Raw genomic sequence first — 23,784 nt, forward strand, 5'->3', positions numbered from 1 at the left:
CCTCTGCCAAGGCCTCATCGACACGACCGAAGGGTTTTCCTCTGAACAGATTTAAGGTTATCAAAATGATTCCTGTTCACATGGATCCACGGAAACGCAATTTGGAGATGTCACTTTGTAAAGAAAGACTTCTCGCGGCGCACAAACGCCTTCAAATATGCATGCCTACGGTGGCCCAGTAGTGCACAACACAACGAAATGTAAAAAGCAAACATAAGTTCACAACACAACGAAATTAAGCCACAACACAACGGAAACAAGCCACAACACAACGGAAAATCCACAACACAACGAAATAAAGCCACAACACAACGGAAAATCTACAACACAACGAAATAAAGCCACAACACAACGGAAATGCTCCCGACCACTAGAGGGCTCTCGGAGCCCAGTAAAGTTAGTTTTCCAAGCCATTGTTCATTAGAGAGTCAGCAGTCTATAAAAATATATCAACACCACGATTAGTTTTAACAGTATGTAGCTAACCATTGTTTATCGACATTTATTAATTCAAAATCACCTACGTGCATTATAGCTGCATATTTATACTCTAGAATGCTTTGACGCGCTACCACGGCGCATTATCCCTGAGGGAGCGTCTGCCAATTCCTCCAAGTTGTTAAAACGTATAATTTGTTTTAATTAAAATTACTTTTAACATTCAAAAACAGACATGTTCAAAATCCAAAGCTTGATTGTATTTGATAGTAGACTGACTTAATAAGACTTTTATAATGACTTAATAATGACTTTTTTCCAATACCCTTCATGTATTTACAGTAATTAACATTTTTTTTTTTTTAGGAAATTTCTGTAAAAGTTTTTTTTTTTCTTTTATCATGTTCCTAGTGACCAGACTGACTTATTATATGTGGAATTGTGCCAATTCCTTCCAATTTCACCAAATGGTTTTTATTTTTATTTATCAAATTATATTATAATAAATTATACGTTTTAACCACTTGGTGGAATTGCCAGACGTTCCCTGACGATCATGCGCTGTGGTAGCGCGTCCAAGCATTCTCGAGTATAAATCAAATACGCAGCTATAATTCATGTAGGTTATTTTGAAGTAATGTTGATATACACTGTTAAAACTTATCGTGGTATTTATATATTAAGACTGCTGACTCTATAGAACAATGACTTGGAAAACTAACTTTACTGGGCTCCGAGAGCCCTCAAGTGGTCGGGAGCATTTCCGTTGTGTTGTGGCTTTATTTCGTTGTGTTGTAGATTTTCCGTTGTGTTGTGGCTTATTTCCGTTGTGTTGTGGCTTTATTTCGTTGTGTTGTGGATTTTTCGTTGTGTTGTGGCTTGTTTCCGTTGTGTTGTGGCTTTATTTCGGTGTGTTGTGGATTTTCCGTTGTGTTGTGGCTTGTTTCCGTTGTGTTGTGGCTTTATTTCGTTGTGTTGTGAACTTATGTTTCCTTTTTACATTTCGTTGTGTTGTGCACTACTGGGCCACCGTACATGCCTATAGACTAAACATGTTACATGCATGTGCACACCATCACCGTTTTCACAGATTTTTGACAGACACTTTTTTTGACGTTTACACGGAGATGATAACGGTATCGCTTTCAAAACCCTTTTCAAAAAACGTGCACTTTGAACCCTATTTCAGAGTTTGAGTTCTCAGGCCAATGAATGGGCAGAACACATGTTTAAACGTTAATAACTAATGATTTTACAACGGAAATGAATCAATCACAAACTAACTCAAGCTGGACAATGGCTTTGGACAATGATGTTGTCTTCACCGCATAATGAATCTCTTATTTACACCGTGTTTGCATGTGCTAGGTATGATGAAAGCATTCGTGAAAGTGCAGAAATGGAGTTGCAATGGCGAGATCCTTGCATTTGTGTTAATCTACTAGGCAAATTATCTTCATCATTTCCTTACACTAGTTCAAAGTCTGGAACCATTTCATTTGTTCTTCATCTCAACTCAGTGTATTATGACATTGTCTGAAACAATCCCACAGTTTCTTTATGTATCTACTATTTACATCATGACAAACATCATGTCAGCAGTGTGTGATTTCTGTTTGGGCTTAACCTCAAAGCTCAGGTATTTGCATATTTTGCTGTGTACATGAAAGCAGATGAAGCAATTGAATCTCTGCCCTCGGCAGTTTTTCCGTCAAAAACACAACTGTTTATTTGGAGAGCAAGCTGACACCCTGTGAATAAGGTGCCTGCTCAATGGCTTATGTGAAAACAGTTTGTCTTGAAGTTCAGAGGCCTTACAAAAGCCAGATTACTTCAGGCTGCAGTCAGTGGAGTGACTTCACATCGCGACCGCACTATTAGAGAGAGCCATCCGGGCTGATAGAGCGAGAGATCTGCCAGCTGTTAACACTTAGCATGAGTGGTGATGGCCAAACCCAGCACTGCTCCAAAGCATTTCATTTGCATGGATGGATTTTTCATTAACTACAGAAGTGGCTCTCAGGACTTCATCAAATGCCTATTCGAAGCAAACAGGCATGACCTCAAAATATAGATCTCCAATCCCAATGTTACAGTTCAAAGGAAGATATACCCCCCCCCCCCCCCAAAAAAAACGGAAACCATAATTGAAGATTTGAACATCTCAGTGCCGTGAGCATCCATTTATCTGAGAAGAACTCTAATCTAGAAAGCCAGTTATACCTTGTTATGAATATGAATAAATTGGTCCATCTGACTTGTTAATGAGTGAACAAGCGAGATATGAGCAACATGTGTAAATTGTAAATGTCTGAACTTTGGTAAATTACCTTAATGATCCACTTGATCAAGACATTCACATAATCTTAACTCATTTTGATCTATTCATGTAAATTTGTGGAGCTAAAATAAATCAAAATGCCTTGAAATAAGTGGTACGAGTGTAAAAGATGTCAGCTTGTAGAGATTGTGTGGTGATAATGTGGTAGATATATCTGCAAAGCTATCACAGAGCAAAAGCAAAATTAAATGGCGCAGGAAGTAACCCAAACAAGACAATACAATGAAGAGCTTGCTATTAACTCTTTTCCCCGCCAGTTTTTTTTTTTTTTTTTTTTTTTAGTTGCCAGCCACAGCCAGCGTTTTTGATCATTTTCAAAAAAAATTAATGGCCCCCAGAATATTTTGTTGTATGAATACATAACCATGCAATATATCAAAAGAAAGCCTCTTAATTTTTTATTTTTTTTTATTTAAAATTTTATTATTTTTATTTTTAGCTTAATTCATTTATTTTTATCAACATTTGAATATGGGTAAGTCAAGTCAAGTCAAGTCAACTTTATTTGTATAGCGCTTTTCACAATATAGATTGTATCAAAGCAGCTTCACAGTATTAAATAAAATAGTACATCAGTGTTTGTTTCTGGTGTAAAACATCCACGTTTGGTAATGCAGATCAATAGCACTGTTGAATCGATTAATCAATTTAAGTATCCCCAACTGAGCAAGCCAAAGGCAACAGTGGCAAGGAACCGAAAAACTCCATCAGGTGACCTAATGGAGAAAAAAAAAACCTTGGGAGAACCCAGGCTCAGTCGGGGGCCAGTTCTCCTCTGGCGTTTATGAAGTAGAGACCGGATTTAACTGTAAGATTAAAATATTATATGAATGCCTGGCTGAAGAGATGCGTCTTTAATCTAGTTTTAAACTGGGAGAGCGAATCTGAGCAACGAACAGTATCAGGAAGGCTATTCCAGAGTTTTGGGGCTAAATGTGAAAATGCTCTCCCTCCTTTGGTGGATCTGGATATCCTAGGTATGAACAAAAGCCTCGAATTTAGTGATCTTAAAGAGCGCGATGGATTATAGGGAGATAGAAGATCCGTTAAATAAACTGGAGCTAAGCCGTTTAGGGCTTTATAAGTGAGTAGCAATACCTTGTAATTAATATGTGACTTTATAGGTAACCAATGTAGTGATGATAAAATTGGTGTTATATGGTCAAACTTTCTTGATCTAGTAAGAACTCTAGCGGCGGCATTTTGGACTAACTGTAGCTTGTTTATTGAGGTTGCAGGACAACCAGCTAATAAAGCATTACAGTAATCTAGTTTCGAGGTCATGAATGCATGAACTAACTTTTCTGCATCAGAAACTGATAGCATGTTACGTAACTTAGCAATATTTCTAAGGTGAAAAAAGGCTGTTTTTGTAACATATGAAATATGATTTTCAAAAGACAAGCTACAATCTAATATAACACCCAGGTCTTTTACTGTAGAGGATAAAGTAACAGGACACCCTACTATGTTAAAGTTGTATTGTGAGAGGTTTTGTGGGTGGTTTTTTGAACCGATAAGTATTACCTCTGTCTTATCTGGATTTAATAAAAGAAAATTGTGCGTCATCCAATCTTTTATATCTTTAACACACTCTGTCAATTTGGATAATTTAGCGTTTTCATCCGGCCGTGATGAAATATATAGTTGAGTGTCATCAGCATAACAATGGAAACTAATTCCATGTTTCCTTATAATATTTCCAAGTGGCAGCATATATATTGAGAATAATAGAGGGCCTAACACAGATCCTTGCGGCACTCCATAGTTTACTGGAGTTATGATCGATTTTTCTCCGTTTAAATAGACAAAATGGTAGTGGTCAGATAAGTATGATCTGAACCAGCTTAATGCTTGTCCTTGAACACCAGTATAATTTTGTAGTCGATCTAAGAGTATTGTGTGATCTATAGTATCGAACGCAGCACTAAGATCAAGTAAAACTAGTACTGAGATACAGCCTTGGTCAGAAGCTAAGAGTAAATCATTTGTGATTTTAACGAGCGCAGTTTCAGTGCTATGATGCGGCCTGAACCCAGACTGAAACTTTTCATAGGTGTCATTTTCTTGCAAGAAAGAGCCCAGTTGGGCAGACACAACTTTTTCTAATATTTTGGACATAAAAGGAAGATTTGAAATGGGTCTATAATTTGCTAGGTTATTTGGGTCTAATTGTGGTTTCTTAATGAGAGGTTTTATAACTGCCAATTTAAATGTTCTTGGAACATGACCTAAAGATAAAGACGAGATAATAATATTGAGGAGAGGCTCTTCCACTATAGGTAACACTTCTTTCAATAGTTTAGTTGGTATGGGATCTAATAAACATGTTGTTGTTTTAGAGGAAATGATAAGTTTATTTAACTCTTTTTGTTCTATAGTTGTAAAGCACTGTAATTGTTCTTGCGGGGTGATAATCGAGGCTGAATTATAAGGCGCGATTGAAGATTGAACGTTTACAATTGTGGATCTGATGTTTTCTATTTTCTCCGTGAAAAAATTCATGAAATCATTACTACTAAACTGTAACGGAATATTTTGTTCAGGTGACGCTTGTTTATTTGTTAGTCTAGCCACGGTGTTAAATAAGAACCTAGGATTGTTTTGGTTATTTTCTATTAGTTTGCGGAGGTGCTCAGCCCTGGCCGCTTTTAGGGCCTTTTTATAGCGTGACGTACTGTCTTTCCAAGCGATTCTAAAAACCTCTAAATTAGTTTGTTTCCATTTACGCTCTAAATTACGGGTTTCTCTCTTTAGAACACGAGTAGTATTGTTGTACCATGGTGCTTTAATTTTCTCTCTGACCTTTTTTAGTCTCATAGGTGCAACAATATCCAATTTTCCAGAGAGAATGGTGCTCATAGTGCTGGTTAGTTCGTCTAGTTCATCTGTTTGTTTAGGTTCAGGCAGCAGCTGAGACAGATCCGATAAGCAATTTGAAAAATTATCTATGGTGGATGGAAGGATTGTTCTGCCTAATCGATAACGCGGCGCAGCATGATATATTACCGGGGTACGTAATATGCAAGTTACCATGTAATGGTCAGTTACATCATCACTTTGCGGAATGATATCTATATCGGTTGGATCGGTTCCATGTGATATAATTAAATCGAGTGTATGATTAAAACGATGAGTTGGTCCGGTAACGTTTTGCTTAACCCCAAAGGAGTTTAATAAGTCTATAAACGCAGCCCCTAACGTATCATTTTGATTATCTACGTGTATGTTAAAATCTCCAACAATTAATATTTTATCGACATTGACCAATAGATCTGAGAGAAAATTTGCAAATTCTTTTAGGAAATCAGCGTAAGGCCCTGGTGGTCTATATACGGTAGCCAAGGCTAAAGATAATAGGGATGTTTTTCTATCATCTAAGAGCGTAACATTTAGTACAAGTACTTCAAATGAAATAAACTTATAACCCGTTTTCTGAGTAACATTGAGAATATCTCTATAGATAGTTGCAATACCGCCGCCACGACCAATCAGACGGGGCTCGTGCTTATAGGAGTATCCTGATGGAGTAGACTCATTTAAACCAAAATAATCATTTGGTTTAAGCCAGGTTTCAGTAAGGCAAAGTACATCGAAGTACATTTGACAATTCAGAGCCACCGAATGACGAATATTTCGGACTCAGTGTGCAAGTACCTTTACCGTGATATAAGTTAGTGAACGTAACCCTGGTCCCGTGAGTGGGAACGAGACGCAGCGTAAACACGATGGGAAGACGTCACTGGCCATGAGGTCTGAAGCCCTACAGAATCATGCCAACTCATTATCTAACTTACAAAAACATGTTCTGAAAACGTTTGGCTAATGTTTCTCATTAAGTTATGAAAATGTTATTTCTCTGAATGTTCAAAATGTCCAGTTTTTTAAATGTTTTAAAAACATTCCATTTCATCATTCTTCAAACACTATTGGAATGTTACTCGAAACAAGTAGATACATTTAAAACATGTTTCAGGTAAAAACGCTCCATGAACAATGTATAATAATACTGGAAAAAACCTTGCCAGAACCTTCCCTGTTAGCTGGGATGTTCTGTAACTTAGAGGTTCAACAAGTTTTGTTGAACTACACTGATTGATTAAAATCACTTCTTCTTCTGCTCTGGAATACTCTTTCCACTGAGAGTTGAGTTTATGTGCATTCCTCATCTAAATGGTAAATATTTCTGCCAGCAGCTCAGCTTTTCACCAGTCTACACCAAAATGAAAAGCACACAGATGAGAGAAATGAATCTAAACAAAGCTAAACAAATAAAAGACTTCAGTGTTAACACTGATGACTAATGAACTGTGTCCACACAATGTGGTTAGACTCTTAAAGCAATATGGAAAAAAGTCATTTCCTCTCATGCTGTTCCAAGCTATATGCCATGCCTTCTAAAGCCATGATAACTTTGTGTGAGGAACAAATCAAAATGCAAACAGAATCACTAAACAGCTGCATCAATATTGCACATGGTATGTCCACACAAATACCGGCGTCTTAATCACTAACCACCTGCACACAGAGCTGAAATTATGCTGCATATTCAATATTTAAAGAAAGACACTGACATTCATCTCTGTGCAGACATGCCTCATTATAGACTGCAGTTTATTCACAAAAATAAAAATAGCCTGTCGCAATATGCAATTACTGCCAAATGAAGTAGTATATGAAAGTAGCCTAGGCTATATACACTGAAAAAAGCGTTTGCTGCTCGTTCACTTTACTTAAAATGAGCCAAAGCAACACAATTGCTCAACATTAGCCGCGTTTCCAATACCCCTCAAAATTGAAATTGCGAATTGAAAATAAGCCCAATGGAAACACATGGATTTCGCAAAAGCTACCATATTTCGCTAAAAAGTTTTTTCGCTCACATGAGGTGGTTTTTCAGGCGATTTGAAAACAGAATATTTCACAAAACTGCAATTGAAACAGTTTTTTCACATTTACAGGTCACCTGACGTACTTAACAGTCACATGATCACTCTTTAAAGATGATGCTGTATGTTTGGGCAGAAGACAGAGTTCTCTATTAAATTTATAAAAGACAAAATAATTACGGGAAAACTGGATCCTAAACAACAAAGAAATGGCCACATTTATTAAGACTTTAGAGCAGATTTGAAGGAGAAACGCCCAGAAACACCTCATATGAGCCGCTCACAAGCTTTCTTGACATTAAGGCGAGACACTACAGGTGAATAGGGTAAAATTTTAAAATAATAGATATCACCATGAAGCTTCCTCAGTTGATTACTTACACAAGTATATAAAAAAATGTATTACAAGTTTTAGAAATTTGTATGTTTAATTATGCAAATTAGGCATTATCTCATTAAATATGCACGATTTTGCATATATTTTCGGTAGATATGTGAACATATGATAAAGCCAGGTGCAAAATTCTTTTGTCATTTTGTTTACACACAAGATGAAAATAAAAACTCAGAGGGATTTCAGGATATATGCTTTCATTACCTAGGAAATCAAAATATACTGTCCATAGCCATAAAAAAATTGATTTTTCGCCATATTTTTTTTATTAAAATGTCACATAAATCAGGCCAGGAATGATTTATTAACAAATCCCTCTGAAAATATCTTCAGAATACTGCTAAGTGTATAACTGGAGAGTTTGGTGTACACAGGCTGAGAGGTGTGTACTGGAGAATGACAAAAAAACGCAAAAAAAATCATTTTGAGAAAACGACAGTTAAAGATTTAAACAGCTCTAAATGAGAAATCGTTGTTAACTTTAAATCCCCCTTTGGACATTCACGATTGGTTACTGATAGAAAGGAAATGCCCATATTTGGGTTACATAGCGTTGTGCAGGAGACTCAGACCTTCACAATGATACCGGTCATGACAGACTTCAGTAAACAGACGGAGCTCGGCATGTCACGTTGGAACTTCCTGGTAAATTCAGGAGAAACTTACAGCTGCAAGTAAACAAAATGTAATAAAATAAACATCTTAATGTATATTTTCAACGTTTTCTTTATAGCAGCTTGAAAGAACACATATTGAAGGAGTAAACTAGCCCAAAATCTTAAAACTGACCACTGCATAAAAAATTTATGTTTTTGCCTGCCGTGTCTCGCCTTAATGCTGGGAAAACACGCCTACGTTTCCTTCCATTAATAATAATGGCTAGTGCGGTGACTGAGATATACTGTATGTAAACCTACCAACATCTGCTGCCATGATTTTTTAAATGACTATCGTGAGAGGAAAAAGTGACGTTTTAGTCGCATAACATCGGTTAATGGAAACGCGTCATTTCGCAATCGTTTTTTATCGACATTTAGAAAATATCGCAAAAGCGCAAATCTGTAATGGAAACGTATTTATTGTCACAACTTAACTGCATTGTGTTCAATCCAATTATATGTACGTAAAATTCCCTTATTATTTCTGTAGATATTCGTGGTTACCCACACAGCAACCTAGTGTCGGCCCAGATCCGGCCCACATCTGGTACGTCTGGATTCAACGGATCTGGGCCGACACTATGTTGTTGTCTGGGTATCATTGTGCTGAAGAGTAAAGGCTGTGTTTGTGTTGTGGGTGCCTACCTGACTGAAGACTATAGTGTGTGTTGCTTCACTCAATATACTGCAGCTGTGCTAATGATGCAGAATACTGGAAAATATACACTGGATTATACTAGAGTCAACTCAATATAAATGAGCTGATGTAACTAAAAACATTGACTAAGTTAAGCTAAAGTTACATACTGCAACATGAATGTTAAAATGTCTTATATACACTGTAAAACAAACCTATAGAATCTAATCAAAGTGACAGTTCACACTCAGTTTGATTTCATGTCCTGTTTTGAGTCAAGAGTACCGACATTTAACAGACACATTAGGAAACATCTAATACATTACACAACTAATTACTTATATCCACATATCTGAAATGCTTGAAATTTTTGGCTGATGACAGCAACTGTAAGGTCAAAGGTCTTACCCTCTCTTGGTTCTGGTTGTAATGGGTGAGGAATTTGGCACACTCGCTGTAGTTAGCCCAGGTTTTGTTGTTATTTGAAGCCAGTTCCCAGGTCCCGTTGAAGTCACAGCGCCGGTAGGCATGTCCTGGAGACACAGCACACACATCCTCTAGTCGTGTCTTCAGGACATTCACACATTGATTTACCCAGTTAGACTGTCAGAATAGAGCTACAGAGCTGCTTTTCATGCACATGAAACTGAAAATTTCAAAACTTTTAGCCTTTTATGTTCAAACCGGAGTCAGACAAAGATGGAGAGACTCAAGAAGAAGTGACAACATGTAGACAACATTTCTGAATGGTTCATTGATGAATTTATGTAGCTGATGTGTAGTTATTTTCTAGTCATTGATTAGCATATTCTGTCATGATAATCTATAAATCGTGTTCCGGGGGCAGGGTTTATGTAAATTCTAGGGTTTGTGATGTCACTATCCAGGGAGGAATGTCGTTTAGTCTCTACCAGCCGTTAGTTGTAATTTCCCTTTCTCTCGTTCTCTTATGATTGTGTGCAAACTAATTATGTATTCTTTATTGTTTGAGATTATAATATGAAGTCATTAATACATTATACATTTATACATTAATACACTATATTCACCCTTTCATCCAGACCGTGTTTACTTGACTGATTGATATTTGGCTTCATTTAATTTTTGAGAAAATTAAATATGTACTCATTTGATCTTTGATGAGTCATTTAATTCTGAGGAAATAAATGGTGAATTCCCGGGGGGAAATGGATAACAACTCATTATATGGTATAACAACCCATCTCCCTTCGGTGCCCTCCAGCGAGTTATAGTCTCAGTGTCTGACTCGGAGAAGGAGGGTTTAAAAGGGGTCAGTTTGGTTATTTCCTGACGGTCATCCGTTTCAGGACTCTGGATTGGCTTCTCAAGCTATACTAGAGACCAGTCTCGAGAGGCTGGTTCCTTTAGTAGTCTCAGCCGTAATCGTATTGGGATAAGACAGATCTGAGGACAGTCGTTATCTCGAAGAAGGCTTCGACTAAGAAGAAGTCCTGAAGCTGAGGCTGTCAGACTTCTGAGGGCAGTCCCCTCTGGGGAGAAATGGTTTCCACATCATCAAAATATGGTGCCCATTTCTCCTCGGCACCCTCTGGGAAGCCACTCTCTGTGGAGGGTCGCAGCGCTGCCAGTTCGGTTGTTCCCTGCCGGTTCGCCGCTTCAGGGCACCCAGGTGTCAGTGTTCCCGAACGATCCTCCGAGAAGGGTCGTAAAGCAGTCAGTTCGGTTGTTCCCTGCCGGTTTGCCGCTTCAGGGCACCCAGGTGTCAGTGTTCCCGAACAATCCTCCGAAGAGGGTCGTAAAGAAGTCAGTTCGGTTGTTCCCTGCTGGATCGCCGCTTCTGGGCACCGAGGTGCCTGCATTTCCCAATGATCCTCCGAGGAGGGTCGTAGAACAGTCAGTTCAGTTGTTCCCTGCCGGTTCGCCGCTTCTGGGCACCGAGGTGCCTGCATTTCCCAATGATCCTCCGAGAAGGGTCGTAAAGCAGTCAGTTCGGTTGTTCCCTGCCGGTTTGCCGCTTCAGGGCACCCAGGTGTCAGTGTTCACGAACAATCCTCCGAAGAGGACCGTAAAGCAGTCAGTTCAGTTGTTCCCTGCCGGTTCGCCGCTTCTGGGCACCGAGGTGCCTGCATTTCCCAATGATCCTCCGAGAAGGGTCGTAGAACAGTCAGTTAGGTAGTTCCCTGCCGGTTTCGCTGTTACAGGGCACCGAAGTGGCTGTTCGACCTATACCAGAGGCCAGTCTCGAGAGATTGGTCCCCTTAGTTGATTTTCTGGCAGTGTGGAAGCTACTGTCAAATATATCTCGTTAGGTCCTGCTCACTATAGAAAAGGGTTACAGAATTCAGTTCAGTTCTCGTCCCATCGGCCTAGGTAAAACTAGGCCAGTCACTCACTGTGAAACAGTTTCAGAGACTGGTGGGTTTCATGCCAGCTGCATCCAATGTAATAACTTTTGGCCTCCTGTACATGAGGCCCTTGCATTGGTGGTGCAGAACCAAGGGGTTTTCTCTGAGGGGAAATCTGTTTCACATGATCATGGTTATGCGGCGATGCCTACGTGCTTAGTCATGTGGAAGAAACCTTGGTTCCTCGCCCAAGGCCCAGTGTTGTGGGCTTCTTGTCATCACAAAATGCTAATGACAGGTGCTTCCTTCACAAGATGGGGGGCGATCATGCGTGGGCAGGACCATCTACTTTCTTAGCACATAAATCGGCTAGAAATGATGACGGTGTTTTGAGCTCTCAAACACTGCCTCCTAGACCTGAGGGGCCATCATGTGCTTGAGGTCTTGTCACTTATGCAAACTGGCTCACCAGATTGGTCACAGTCGAGGCAGGGGCCAAGGCCCGGGGAATGGAGACTCCACCCTGAGGTGTTGGAGCTCCTATGAAAAACTTTGGTTGAGCAGAAGTAGACCTCTTCGCATCTTAAGAGATTACACACTGTCCACTGTGGTTCTCACTCAGTCAGCCAGCTCCGCTGGAGCTGGACGCTATGATGCAGACGTGGCCGAGGTCACGTCTGTATGCATTTCCACCGATCTCTCTGCTCCCGGGAGTTCTGGAGAGAGTTCGCCGGAATGGGGCCCGTCTTCAGTCAATATCCCCATTCTGGCAGGCCCGAGTATGGTTCTCGGACCTAGAGTCTCTCCTTGATGGCTCTCCTCTGGAGATTCCGCTCGGGGGGGACTTTTTCTCTCAGGCGAGCGGGTTGATCCTTCACCCCCGCCTAGAATTGTGGAAACTTTGGGCTTGGCCTCTGAGGGGGCCAGCTCATAAGTTCAGGTCTCTCAACTGAGGTTGTTGAGACCATCCTCCACTCCAGAGCTCCCTCCACGAGGAAACTCTACACCTTGAAGTGGATATTGTTCACTTCCTGGTGCAGAGAGCACCAGCTGGACCCAGTTATCTGCCCTGTGGTTGCAGTGCTGGAGTTTGCAGGAGGGTTTCTCCGCAGGTCTATCCCCCTCCACACTAAAGGTGTACATGGTGGCTTTAGCTACTTACAACATCCCTTTAAGTGGTGTATCCTTGGGGAGACACCCTCATGGCACTGTGAGGCGTCAGACCAAGAGGTAAGAGTATGACTAGGAGTTTCCCTCCAATATGGTTATCCACTTCAAGGTGTCCACTTCAGTATTCACTTCAAGGTGTCAGTTCTCATTCTCCTGGATCTGTCTGCTGCCTTCGACACTGTGAATTATTAGATCCTTATGTCCACCCCCTCAACACTGGGCATCACAGGTACTCCTCTCCACTGGTTTGAGTCCTATCTCACAGGTAGGTCCTTCAGGGTCGCATGGAGAGGCGAGGTATCCAAAGCACATCAACTGACCACAGGGGTTCCTCAGGGTTCAGTAATTGGACTCCTCCTCTTCTCCATTTACACCACATCACTGGGACACATCATACAGGCACATGGTTTCTCTTACCAGTGCTATGCTGATGATACACAGCTCTTCCTCTCATTTCAACCAGATGATCCCACAGTAGCGGCATGGATCTCAAGCTGTCTGGCGGACATCTCGGCATGGTTGAAGAAACATCCCCTTAAGCTCAACCTGGCAAAGACTGAGCTTCTCGTCCTCCCTGCCAATCCGTCTCTACAGCACGACTTCACTATAAGATTAATCATCAATCACCCCATCAAGGTCGGTCAGAAATCTTGGAGTAATATTTGATGACCAGCTGACCTTCACAGACCAAATTACAAAGACAGCTCGATCATGCAGGTTTGCACTGCACAACATCAGGAAGATCAGGCCTTTCCTAACTGAGCATGCAACACAACTTCTCGTCCAGGCCCTGTTAATTTCTAGGCTTGACTACTGCAATGCTCTTCTGGCTGGACTTCCATCATGTGCAACCAAACCCCTACAGTTGATCCAGAATGCTGCAGCTCGTCTTGTCTTCAACGAGCCCAAGAGGGCACACGTCACTCCTCTGTTCATCTCTCTGCACTGGCTACCACTCACTGCTGGCATCAAGTTCAAGGCATTGACACTTGCTTACAGATCTACCACAGGCTCCGCTCCCTCCTACTTTCACTCACTCCTACAAATCTACATCCCTACCAGAAGCCTACTTCAATAAGCGACAGCTCGTGGTACAATCACAGAGAGCCACAAAATCACTCTCCAGAACATTCTCATTCACGGTTCCAAGCTGGTGGAATGATCTCACCACCCTCATCCGGAAAGCAGAATCCCTGACAACATTCAAAACACAACTGAAAACTAATCTCTTCCATGAGCACTTAACCTCATAAATAAATAAAAAATCTTTCCTTTTCCTTTAATCCTCCCTTGTCTGGCTTATGCTACTCTGAGCAATGCTTGAACTTTTTATTTTGAGCACTTCTTGCGTTGTTTTTGCCTCTTCATGATGACTCACTTTATTTAGTCCTAATTTGTAAGTCGCTTTGGATAAAGGCGTCTGCTAAATGACTAAATGTAAATGTAATGTTTGTGATGTGGCGGGATATTGCCTAGCCACACACATTAGTGAGGTTTTATGGCCTTGACCTTGGGTGCACCTATGACCACTCCAAGGATGCAGGTGCTTTCGTCTTAGTGTGTGCAGAGATTTCACATGGACAGGCACTTGTTACTATGGTGTCGTGGGTATAGTGTGCCCACCGCGTCTCGACGCAGCTCGAGTTCCCTTGAAAGGGAATGTCTCAGGTTATGTATGTAACCCTGGTTCCCTGAAGAGAGAATGAGACGCTGCCTCGCCCTGCCATACTCCCTGCATGCCCGTGAGCGACTTGCTTCAGCCTATCAGAAGCTTTGTTCCAGGTATGCTTTATAGTTTCCTGGTCGATGACGTCACATGACGCTCCGTCATTGGACTGATTTCATACGTGCTTCATGACGCAATCACGCAGAGGCGTTCCCACCGCGTCTTGACGCCGCTCGAGTTCCCTCTTCAGCTGATAAACAGCTTTCATCTACAAATATTTAATGCTAAACTCATGAAAAAAAAATCACAGGGACATGAGTGATGATGTAAACGAATCTTTGAATCAGATTCTTCCCATTCTTCAGATTTCGGAAATGATGCTTTGAAACAAAGAGTGTGAACTGATTCAAGGAAACGCATGAACTTACCAACAGCCCAACACTGTGAATAAAGATTTGTTGAAGTTGTACATAAATTAAAGATTGTTGTAGAATGTTTTGCAAGAAACTCCTATTTTTCTACTTCAAAATGTCATGTTTAATCCAATATGTTTCTTTGATATTGCAGTTTCTGAGTGAAAAGGGTCTCAAAGTAAATCCTACACCAGATTTGACTTTCCAGACAGAAGTCTGATTGATTCTCTCCAACACTGTTGAATAATAACATGACTCAGGCAAACCCTGGAAAGCCTGCACGGTTTATATTGTTTTCTCCCTCTGATTATTTGCTGATGTTATTCTTATTTATTTGGCACTTTGGCACTTTCTGCTAAAATAATAAATGTAAATGTAATGAAGTGAGGATTCACACCACTAGTTCTCAGTTCACCGTCCAGGTACACAATATATTTGTTTTATGAAAACGCGCCTTGAGTGTAAAATATATGGACATATTTGGGTATGTTTGTCTGGAAGACGTGAGAAGAATTGTGAGCGTTCTGTAAGAGGAGAAAAGCACAGATTCTGATTTAGCTAATTAGTTAATGCTCTGTGAACTAACATGAACAAAGATTAACAAATACAGTAACAAATCGATTGCTCATGATTAGTTCATGTTAGTTAATACATTAACTAATGTTAACTAATAACTTATTGTAAAGTGTTACCATTATTTTCGGACGTTATTTATTTGCCACTTTGGCACTTTCTGCTAAAATAATAAATGCAAATGTACTGAAGTTAGGATTCACGATGCTGGTAATTATGAATTTATGAAATTATTTATGAAAACGCGCCTCAAGTGTAAAATGAAAGGACATATTTGGGAATGTTTGTCTGGAGGACATGACTAGAATTGTGAGCGTTCTGTAAGAGGCGAAAAGCACAGATTCTGGAGGTCATCTGTTATTGTCATGAGAGTGTCATGTGGTTCGGACATGTGTCAGTGAAGCACAGGTCAGCGGCTGCAAGCTCACCTTTGTGGTTGAAGTCATGTATGTACTCCGGGCAGGCAGTGGACACCATCCTTCCAGGAAGACCCTCGGGCCAGCACACGATCCCATCCCACTCCGGCGAGCAGAAACCCTCTACAACACAGAGAGGATTGACATTTAGATGGACTGAACTCCACTCCAGCAAAACTCCAATAACCTCCTCTACTACCTGAGCACAATTATAGAGGAGGGAATGAGGACACGTTTAGATTTGCTCTTCCTGAAGGACAATTTTACTACTTTATCTGCTCAAGTGTCAAACACTGTTACAATGAACCGCTGTCTTTTGTTCAATGCTCTGTTATCTTGTCTGCCCTTTATGTGCATGCACTTTTGTAGACTGAAGTTCACCCTAAATGACATTTCTAATCTATTATACTTCAGTAATCTGATGCACAAACCCAAGCTATGTGGATTACGAGTGAAAAGGAAGCAGATGAGAAGGATAATGAAATGTAATGTTTTGCTAAAATGCAGCAGAGTTTGACCATACTAGACGATGAAAGCTATTTAGCGTCGTCCACTTGTGATCAGATCAACAAAACCGCATCTTAATATCAGGTGTAAACAGGGCCTTAGAGACTTTCAGGAGTGAAACGCCTTGCACACAACCATGACCATGATTCATCTGTCTTCAGAAGTCCTACAGTATTCATATTCGTGCATGTTATTACATTATACATTTAGCACATGTGGTTACAATTCATTGTAAGGTCTCTTTGTTAAAGAGTATTGCATTTAATTACTGAGTAATATTAATTAACTACATGTACTTAGGGTTAGTTGCATGTAATTACTACATGTAACGTGTAACAACGACATAAAAATAAAGTGTTACCTGACATTATATCAACTTGTATAAAGATATGTAATAATCATATTACGCCATATCCCAACTTCAATAGCAGCAAATCTGAATCAGAATTTTTTAAGTACGTACACAATAAGTACATTTTAATTCTATTAAGTAAGTGTATAATAGTTAAAGTCCCCCTGTAGTCAGTAATTTTATCCCTTAAAACTCATCTTTGATCACCAAAATTACATATTCAAAGTTTTTTCCTTGAAAAACAAATCTTCATGCCTTAAAATATCGTGAATGTAACTCGACACCCTTGCCTCATTTAGTATGCGTGGTTCTGTGAATATGCAAATGAGCCCCGCCTCCACTCACTCACTCAGCTCAGAGATCCACTGGTTGACGATCACACGCGTTGATCTGATTGGTTACAAGGTAGTTTGTGACGTCAGAAACACCAGCGATTTCAAAGTGTGTTTTTGAGACTGTCTTTGGTTCACTGCAGTTTTAAGGAGGAAATACTCAGCAATGCTGTCGACTTATGAATTTACACATGGTTTGTCTTAAAGCATATTAAAAACACCACATAGACATATAAACAACATTAAAAGCTGGATTTAGACCACAGCTGGATTTTAAAGATATTTAATGTTAAGTTGGATGGTCTTGCATTTTGAAATTTAACATTTTGCATTCAAACCCTGAAATTGAATGCTTAAGACTCTGTTAGATAAAATTTAATTAAAAGTATATAAATTATAGTTAGATAAATCAGTTGTAATGCTAATGGAATTTTAATGAGATGAAATTACAGAAGGATACACTTCATGCATACAGGGGTCATGAATTTGTCCTTGATCTTTTGTCCTGAAAAGTATGTAAAAGTATATAATGCCGTAATTTTAGCATACTGTGTTCACGAAGCACATAGGCTTCACCGAAAATGCAGTTGTGAGTCCAAAAAGTAAATCCCCCCAAAAGTTATATAGGTTTAAGTTTATGAAAATGATTTATGGTCATTATTTTATATAAAATGTATATTTTATGAAACATGTTGAACTCTAAGACGGCTAGAAAATCAAAGCCATAAATCTAAACAAGTTTTGCTCCAAATTTGAGGTTGATATCTCAAAAAATGAGCTTTCCTTAAGATTTTGTTTGGGCGCACTAACAGATTTTCCCCATTGGATGCCAGCAAAACTCCACTGGTCACAGTGATTGGATTTGTTATTTGCAGTTGAGTTTTTCCTCTCTCAATATTACACACACACACACACACACACACACACAAATATTTTTTTTTATAACATCCATACCAACACACCCACACAATTATCGTTGCATAATTTATCCAATTAGCTCTATAATATGCAGTAAACAGCAATAAAGCGAGTATTTGCTTTATAGCCCTAATCTGAGAAAATGACAACATCTGGTAAAAAATAGTAACATTTTAAATTGTGAAGCCTTGCCAACAGAATGAAAGCCTCTTAACAAAGATTGCATCATTTTATAGTTAAATGGCCTTGGGATTGAAAATAGCAGAAATGGGTTAATGGGTTTCAGGGCGGACATTTTTATCCAAAAGGCGCTGAGAGGAACTATTTTGTGTTACAAGTGCAAAATAGATTTTTTAAGGAAATGGGGGTGAAATAGTAAAATTCTAATACAAATACACCCCGTGCCTAATTTTATGCAGTTAGCATTAACACAGGCAAAGTGATCAAAAAAAAAAAAAAAACCTGAAAAAGATAAAAAAGGATGCCCAATGTTGATTAACTTCAAGACTTACAATGATAAAAATGACTTACATTGATGTTTTATCACCCCATTTTCATTTTTGCTCTTTTTTGGAATCACAAGTTTAATGGATTTTAACTGGAGTACAGAGCAAACTTTTATCATCCCTTTTTTCTTTGTTTTACGACGTGCCATAACTTCCACACCCAGAGCACAAAGCAGCTTCTGTTCCTGCATTACCAACAATGCTTCATGTCAGTCACCACTGTGAGAATGAACACAATATTGAAGCTCAGAAGACCACCTACAATATTTCAAAGTCTGTTCTTGAATGCAAGAATAAAAAATAACCACGTTTGTCAAAGAACCGAAACACCTGGAAATACATCAATGACAAAATCTTGAATGAGTCTGAATAACTGAAGATGACACATTTATATGCACTTTAAATGCTTTTAATATTAGCTGTTCTGTCAGACCTCTGGTAAAGTCAAGGCTGCACAAACCTTTGGACTGTCCCACCTGGGTATGACCTTGGCTTTGCCTTTGCGAACTGGCCTCTTATTTACGACCCTTGCCTGTCATCCATATAGGTCATCCTCGTATTCTCAGACCTAGCTTGTATTATAACTTATGTTTTTCTGTGCATCTAGGCTAGTAAACTTTACAGCGCCACCCTTACTGGAATTTAGCGTGTCACATTGTTTACATGCTTGCTGCTGCTTTGCTGTCATAAAAAAATAACTTGAATATAACATTTGCAGTTGCAATTGTTTTAGGGTTCATCATGAATATTTAAGAGATGTAAATGATACTACCAGAACAATGTTTCCCGAAGAGACAATCTTTAATCGAAGCTATGCACGCGTAGAATTGCTCAGTTCAACACATGAATACATCCTGATTCTAATCGCATGAATGAATTCATGAATGAATTCACAAAAACGCAATATTATCATTCATAACAGTTTAGTTGTACTCCATCTTCATGAGCAACAACATTATTCTACCATTTGCATTCCTGAGAAACTAACTTTAAACCCAAACTTGGATCTTTTCACTCTACACATGACTTAATATTCTCCATTAGTATATTACTGATATTGTTGCTCATGCATGATCGTGCTCCTAGACTTTCCTACATGACACAGCTTACTGAAAAAACAAAGCACTGTATGCAAAGCATTCATTATCTGATGGTTAGCATTATGTGCAGATGAACATTTTACTAAGCTCATGCAATGCCCATTCATTCACTTTTAGCGTGTTCTCATTCAAGCAGTGTTTAGTTGTCTTTCTGCAGCGTGTAAAGAGGTAACCTGCAATTGTTACTTTAGAGCTATTTCTACTTGATTTAACGTATGAATTGATGTATTTAGCTTAATTCACTTCAGTGATGTTGAATAGTAATTTTAACTTAAGGAAAAGTGAATTTAGATTAGTTAATGTTTTCAGTACTATTTAAATGAAACGCAAAAGCACATATTCCTGCTCGTTTGCTTATATGGTTAATTATTTCACTCGTTGCATCATGCACAGCTTGTTAAATATCAAACGTGATTCATGCTTCGTTTAGGAACTGATAAATGCAGACCACGCAACGTTTTGTGATGAGGGATAATGATGTTAAACTTCAGAGGAAGACTTGTCCACAGCCAACACCGAACCAAATTATTTAAAGCTGCTCATTGGCTGCAGATGCAACAGAGACCAATCAGCTCGTGCCGTCTCGTAAATGATGTCACAGCTAGCAGATTGCATTAAGGGCCTATTAGCCTGCGCCATCTAGAGTTTGGTAACAGCACTAGATATTTATCCTAAATAAAGCTTCAGTTCAGAAGAATCTCACCCTTAGTTCCTCTCTCCTCGCAGAAATGACAGAAATGCCCTTTTGGTTTTTTTCCCCCCACATTTTCTTGGCAACGCTAGTATTTCTGGCTTTGCCTTCAGTCGCTGTTATTGAAACCAGCTGCCCCCAACTTGCCACAAATAACTAGTTGAGGATAAATCTCAGCGTATGGCTTTACTGCAGATCCATTATTTTCCTATGCCTGTAATTAAAGATTTTCAGAGGGAAAATCAAAGCGTATGATGGAGCACATTTTATTTGCCTGGAGACCAGCTTGTCAATTTTTGCAAATGTAATTAAAGGCGAGTTTCAGACAACAGGCCTGTTTTGCAGGACGCTCGTCCTGGAGGGAGTGTGCCATGTGTGTTTCACATTTCCACAATAACAATAGCCAAACGTGGAGGTTTTCATTGTACATATAGAGCATTAGGCCGCAGACGACCTCCAATAGCCTTCTGGTTTCAGACGCAGAAACACCACATATATAATTTCCCAAAAGCCAAGGTTACGAGGAAGCTATAACCGTATCTGATGAGGCTGTGGCTATTGATGATGTCATTTGGGGTTTCTGAATAATATTTATCTTCTTGCCCCCTTCTCACATGAGATTCGGAGCGGCTGGCCTGAATTGTGCCGGGGTTTTGATATATGAAAGCTTTTATAGCAATCTGGTGGTGTTATTTTACAGCCGACCGCAAAGTTTGAGCGTCAGGCTATTTTCACACACGGGCCAGAGAGACTCAAGCCACATCCCGGCACTGTGCGACCCGGGCTGAAACCTCAGTGTCTCTCTCAATGGGAACCTTGTTCATGCCCCGCCATGGAGACTTGGTCTTAACCGAAGCACAAACGTGCAATAATAACAAATAAGAGCTTCGCAGCGCAGCCTAGCCTTGAGCTGAGGTCGGGCTCCGCCACCTTCAGCCCGGACTAGAATAGATAAACCGACTCAGCTAACTATTTGCTGAGCAAACACCCCGATGCAATGCTCTAATAATAGTTGGCTCAACGGTTGGCGGAGAGCGCCACGTATAGAAATGTCAAGGGTGGTCTCACAAAGACATGGTCAGTGGCGAAGCAGAAGACATTGCTGAACCAATCGCCGTGTCTTTCCTCACTCAGCAAGACCGAGGGATGTAGCGGCCAGCCGTTTCCTTTGGATGATGAACACTTGAAAATAGACTTGTTTTTACTGTAGGAAATCTCCTTAATGTGCTTTGACACGCATTTATTGTGCTAGGGCCAGAACTGTCTTTGGCAATACCTCCCGAAAGCAACAGAACAGCGAGAATTGCTTTGACGGCGACGGAGAGAAAGACAGTTTGTGTAAAATTCCAGTTAGAGACAAAAGGGAAAGGAAATTTGCAAACTGCTTGTGTTACGTGAGGTCACAGTGATGCTGGCGCGCACACACACACACATGTTTGGAGACGCTTTACGAGTGAAATGTCCAGTGAGTGGCACAAAGAGCATGTTCAGTTTAACTTAAAACAGATGAATGTGAATCTGACAGTGTTTTATTACGCTGGTTGTTGTATTGCTGCAGTTCAGAAATGAAATGTCACCGTTGAAAATAATGTAATACCACCTACACTAAACCAGTGGCAGTGCTAGCAAAAGCAAATGTGACATAAAACACATTTGCTGAAGCAACCGTGACATTTCAGCTTGATTCTGCTTTGACCTCGGACAGGAGAGCTTCACATCACCAGTGAACTGCCTACACCTTGCACGAATCTTAATAACTCTTTTCAAATTAGCCTTCAAATATATTTTACAAGGTAAAAACATTTAGAATTTTTTTTTTTTTTTTTTTTTTTACAGACACACACCTGAACTAATCTTGCCTTGTCATGCAAAGGTCAAATTTCAAAGTTGACGTTTTTAATGCACGTAAATTGTTTTACATATTGCAGTGTTCGTAATTGTAATTTTTACTCAAATTGTATTTTTAATATTTGAGATAAAAAAATTAAAAAAACTAATCCTAGTGTCGTACAATTTCTCTGGACTCCCTAGGTCAATATTTATCAAACCATATGTAACTGTGTGGTATGTGGATGGCTATGACAGGGTCATTTGAAAAGATTACCCAGAAGCCTACAATTCCTCAAAAAAACCTCAAGGACATCAATGAACTTTATGAAAGAAGCATGCAAACCTTTAGGAGGACTGGGCCATAGGTGACAATACAACAGTTACAAGTGATAAAAACACTATATTTCTATATCCCTAAGGTAAGATACCTGACAATGCTGAAAATGGTCGTTTTCATCTCTGCTTACAGACTTGCTACATAATATCTTTTTACGAGTACAGTTAAAAGCCCTAAAGCGCCTGAACCCTGACAATTGCTGCTTGCAGTTTTTTTTTTTTTTTTTTTTTTTTAACAAATCAATAGATTTAAACTTTAAGAAAAAATCCTTGTCCCATCATTGACCCAAATTAAAAATGCATTGCAACCATCACCAGCGGCTTCTGGTCTCAGCACTTCAAAAACAGCAGGAAGCCAGCATGAACAGTGTTAGTGAGAGAGCACATGCGTCGCCTGCTTTCTCCTGCTGGTCTGTGATCAGAGAGACGTGTGCACCCTTCCAAAAGGGGTCAGAAAACAGCCACCAGAAAGAGCGCAGAGTCATCAGGTAAACAGGTCAGATCTGACTCAACACAGGGCCGAGAGCAGAGACCCGGCTGCAGGAATCTCTCCGCCAGAGACAGCGCTTCACGTCACTGCGGGACATTACAAGAGATCTGCTGAAACCGTTTCTTTTTTCCACCGTTGAACATCGCAGTTGACCTATGCTATTCATTGACTGCATGAAACTTACAGCCAGCGGATCTGAGATTTATTATCTGGATGCAGTAACAATCATTCCTGAATAAGCAGAGACTCTCTGCACTAAGTGCAAATAGCGATACATGGCATTTATACACACTACCAGTCAAAAGTTTGGGATCGGTAAGATTTTTAATGTTTTTAAAATAAGTCTCCTCTGCTCACTAAGGCTGCGTTTATTTGATTAGAAAAAAAACAGTCATATTGTCAAATATTATTCCAGTGTAAATCAGCTGTTTTCTATGTGAATATATAGTAAAGTGTAATTTATTCCTGTGATCAAAGCTGAATTTACAGCATCATTACTCCAGTCTTCAGTGTCACATGATCCTTCAGAAATCACTCTAATATGATGATTTGAGGATCAAGAAACATTTATGATTATTATCAGTGTTGAAAACAGTTTTTTACATTTTTATTTCAGGATTCCTTGATGAATAGAAAGTTCAAAAGAACAGCATTTATCTGAAACAGAAGTTTCTGTAACACTAAACACTACCGTTCAACAGTTTGGGGTCAGTAAGAATGTTTTTAATAAATTGATTAAATGGATCAAAATGTCTTTACTGTCACTTTTGATCAATTTAAGTCATCCTTGATGAATAAT

The 23,784-nt window shown here is 39.6% G+C and overlaps 1 protein-coding gene across 1 annotated transcript in view; it reads right to left on the bottom strand.

Moving 5' to 3' along the window:
• Positions 1-23,784, bottom strand: part of pth1r (parathyroid hormone 1 receptor) — a 104,431-nt gene that overhangs the window by 18,591 nt on the left and 62,056 nt on the right. Inside the window, exons 3-4 of the mRNA XM_081373346.1 lie at positions 15,936-16,046; positions 9,767-9,891 (exon numbers count right to left, since the gene is read on the bottom strand). Of these exons, the coding sequence (XP_081229472.1) occupies positions 9,767-9,891; positions 15,936-16,046 (236 nt within the window). The remainder of the gene's footprint in view (positions 1-9,766; positions 9,892-15,935; positions 16,047-23,784) is intronic.

This window comes from Scardinius erythrophthalmus (genome assembly GCF_964197995.2).
Source record: "Scardinius erythrophthalmus genome assembly, chromosome: 9".
Classification (NCBI taxonomy): domain Eukaryota; kingdom Metazoa; phylum Chordata; class Actinopteri; order Cypriniformes; family Leuciscidae; genus Scardinius; species Scardinius erythrophthalmus.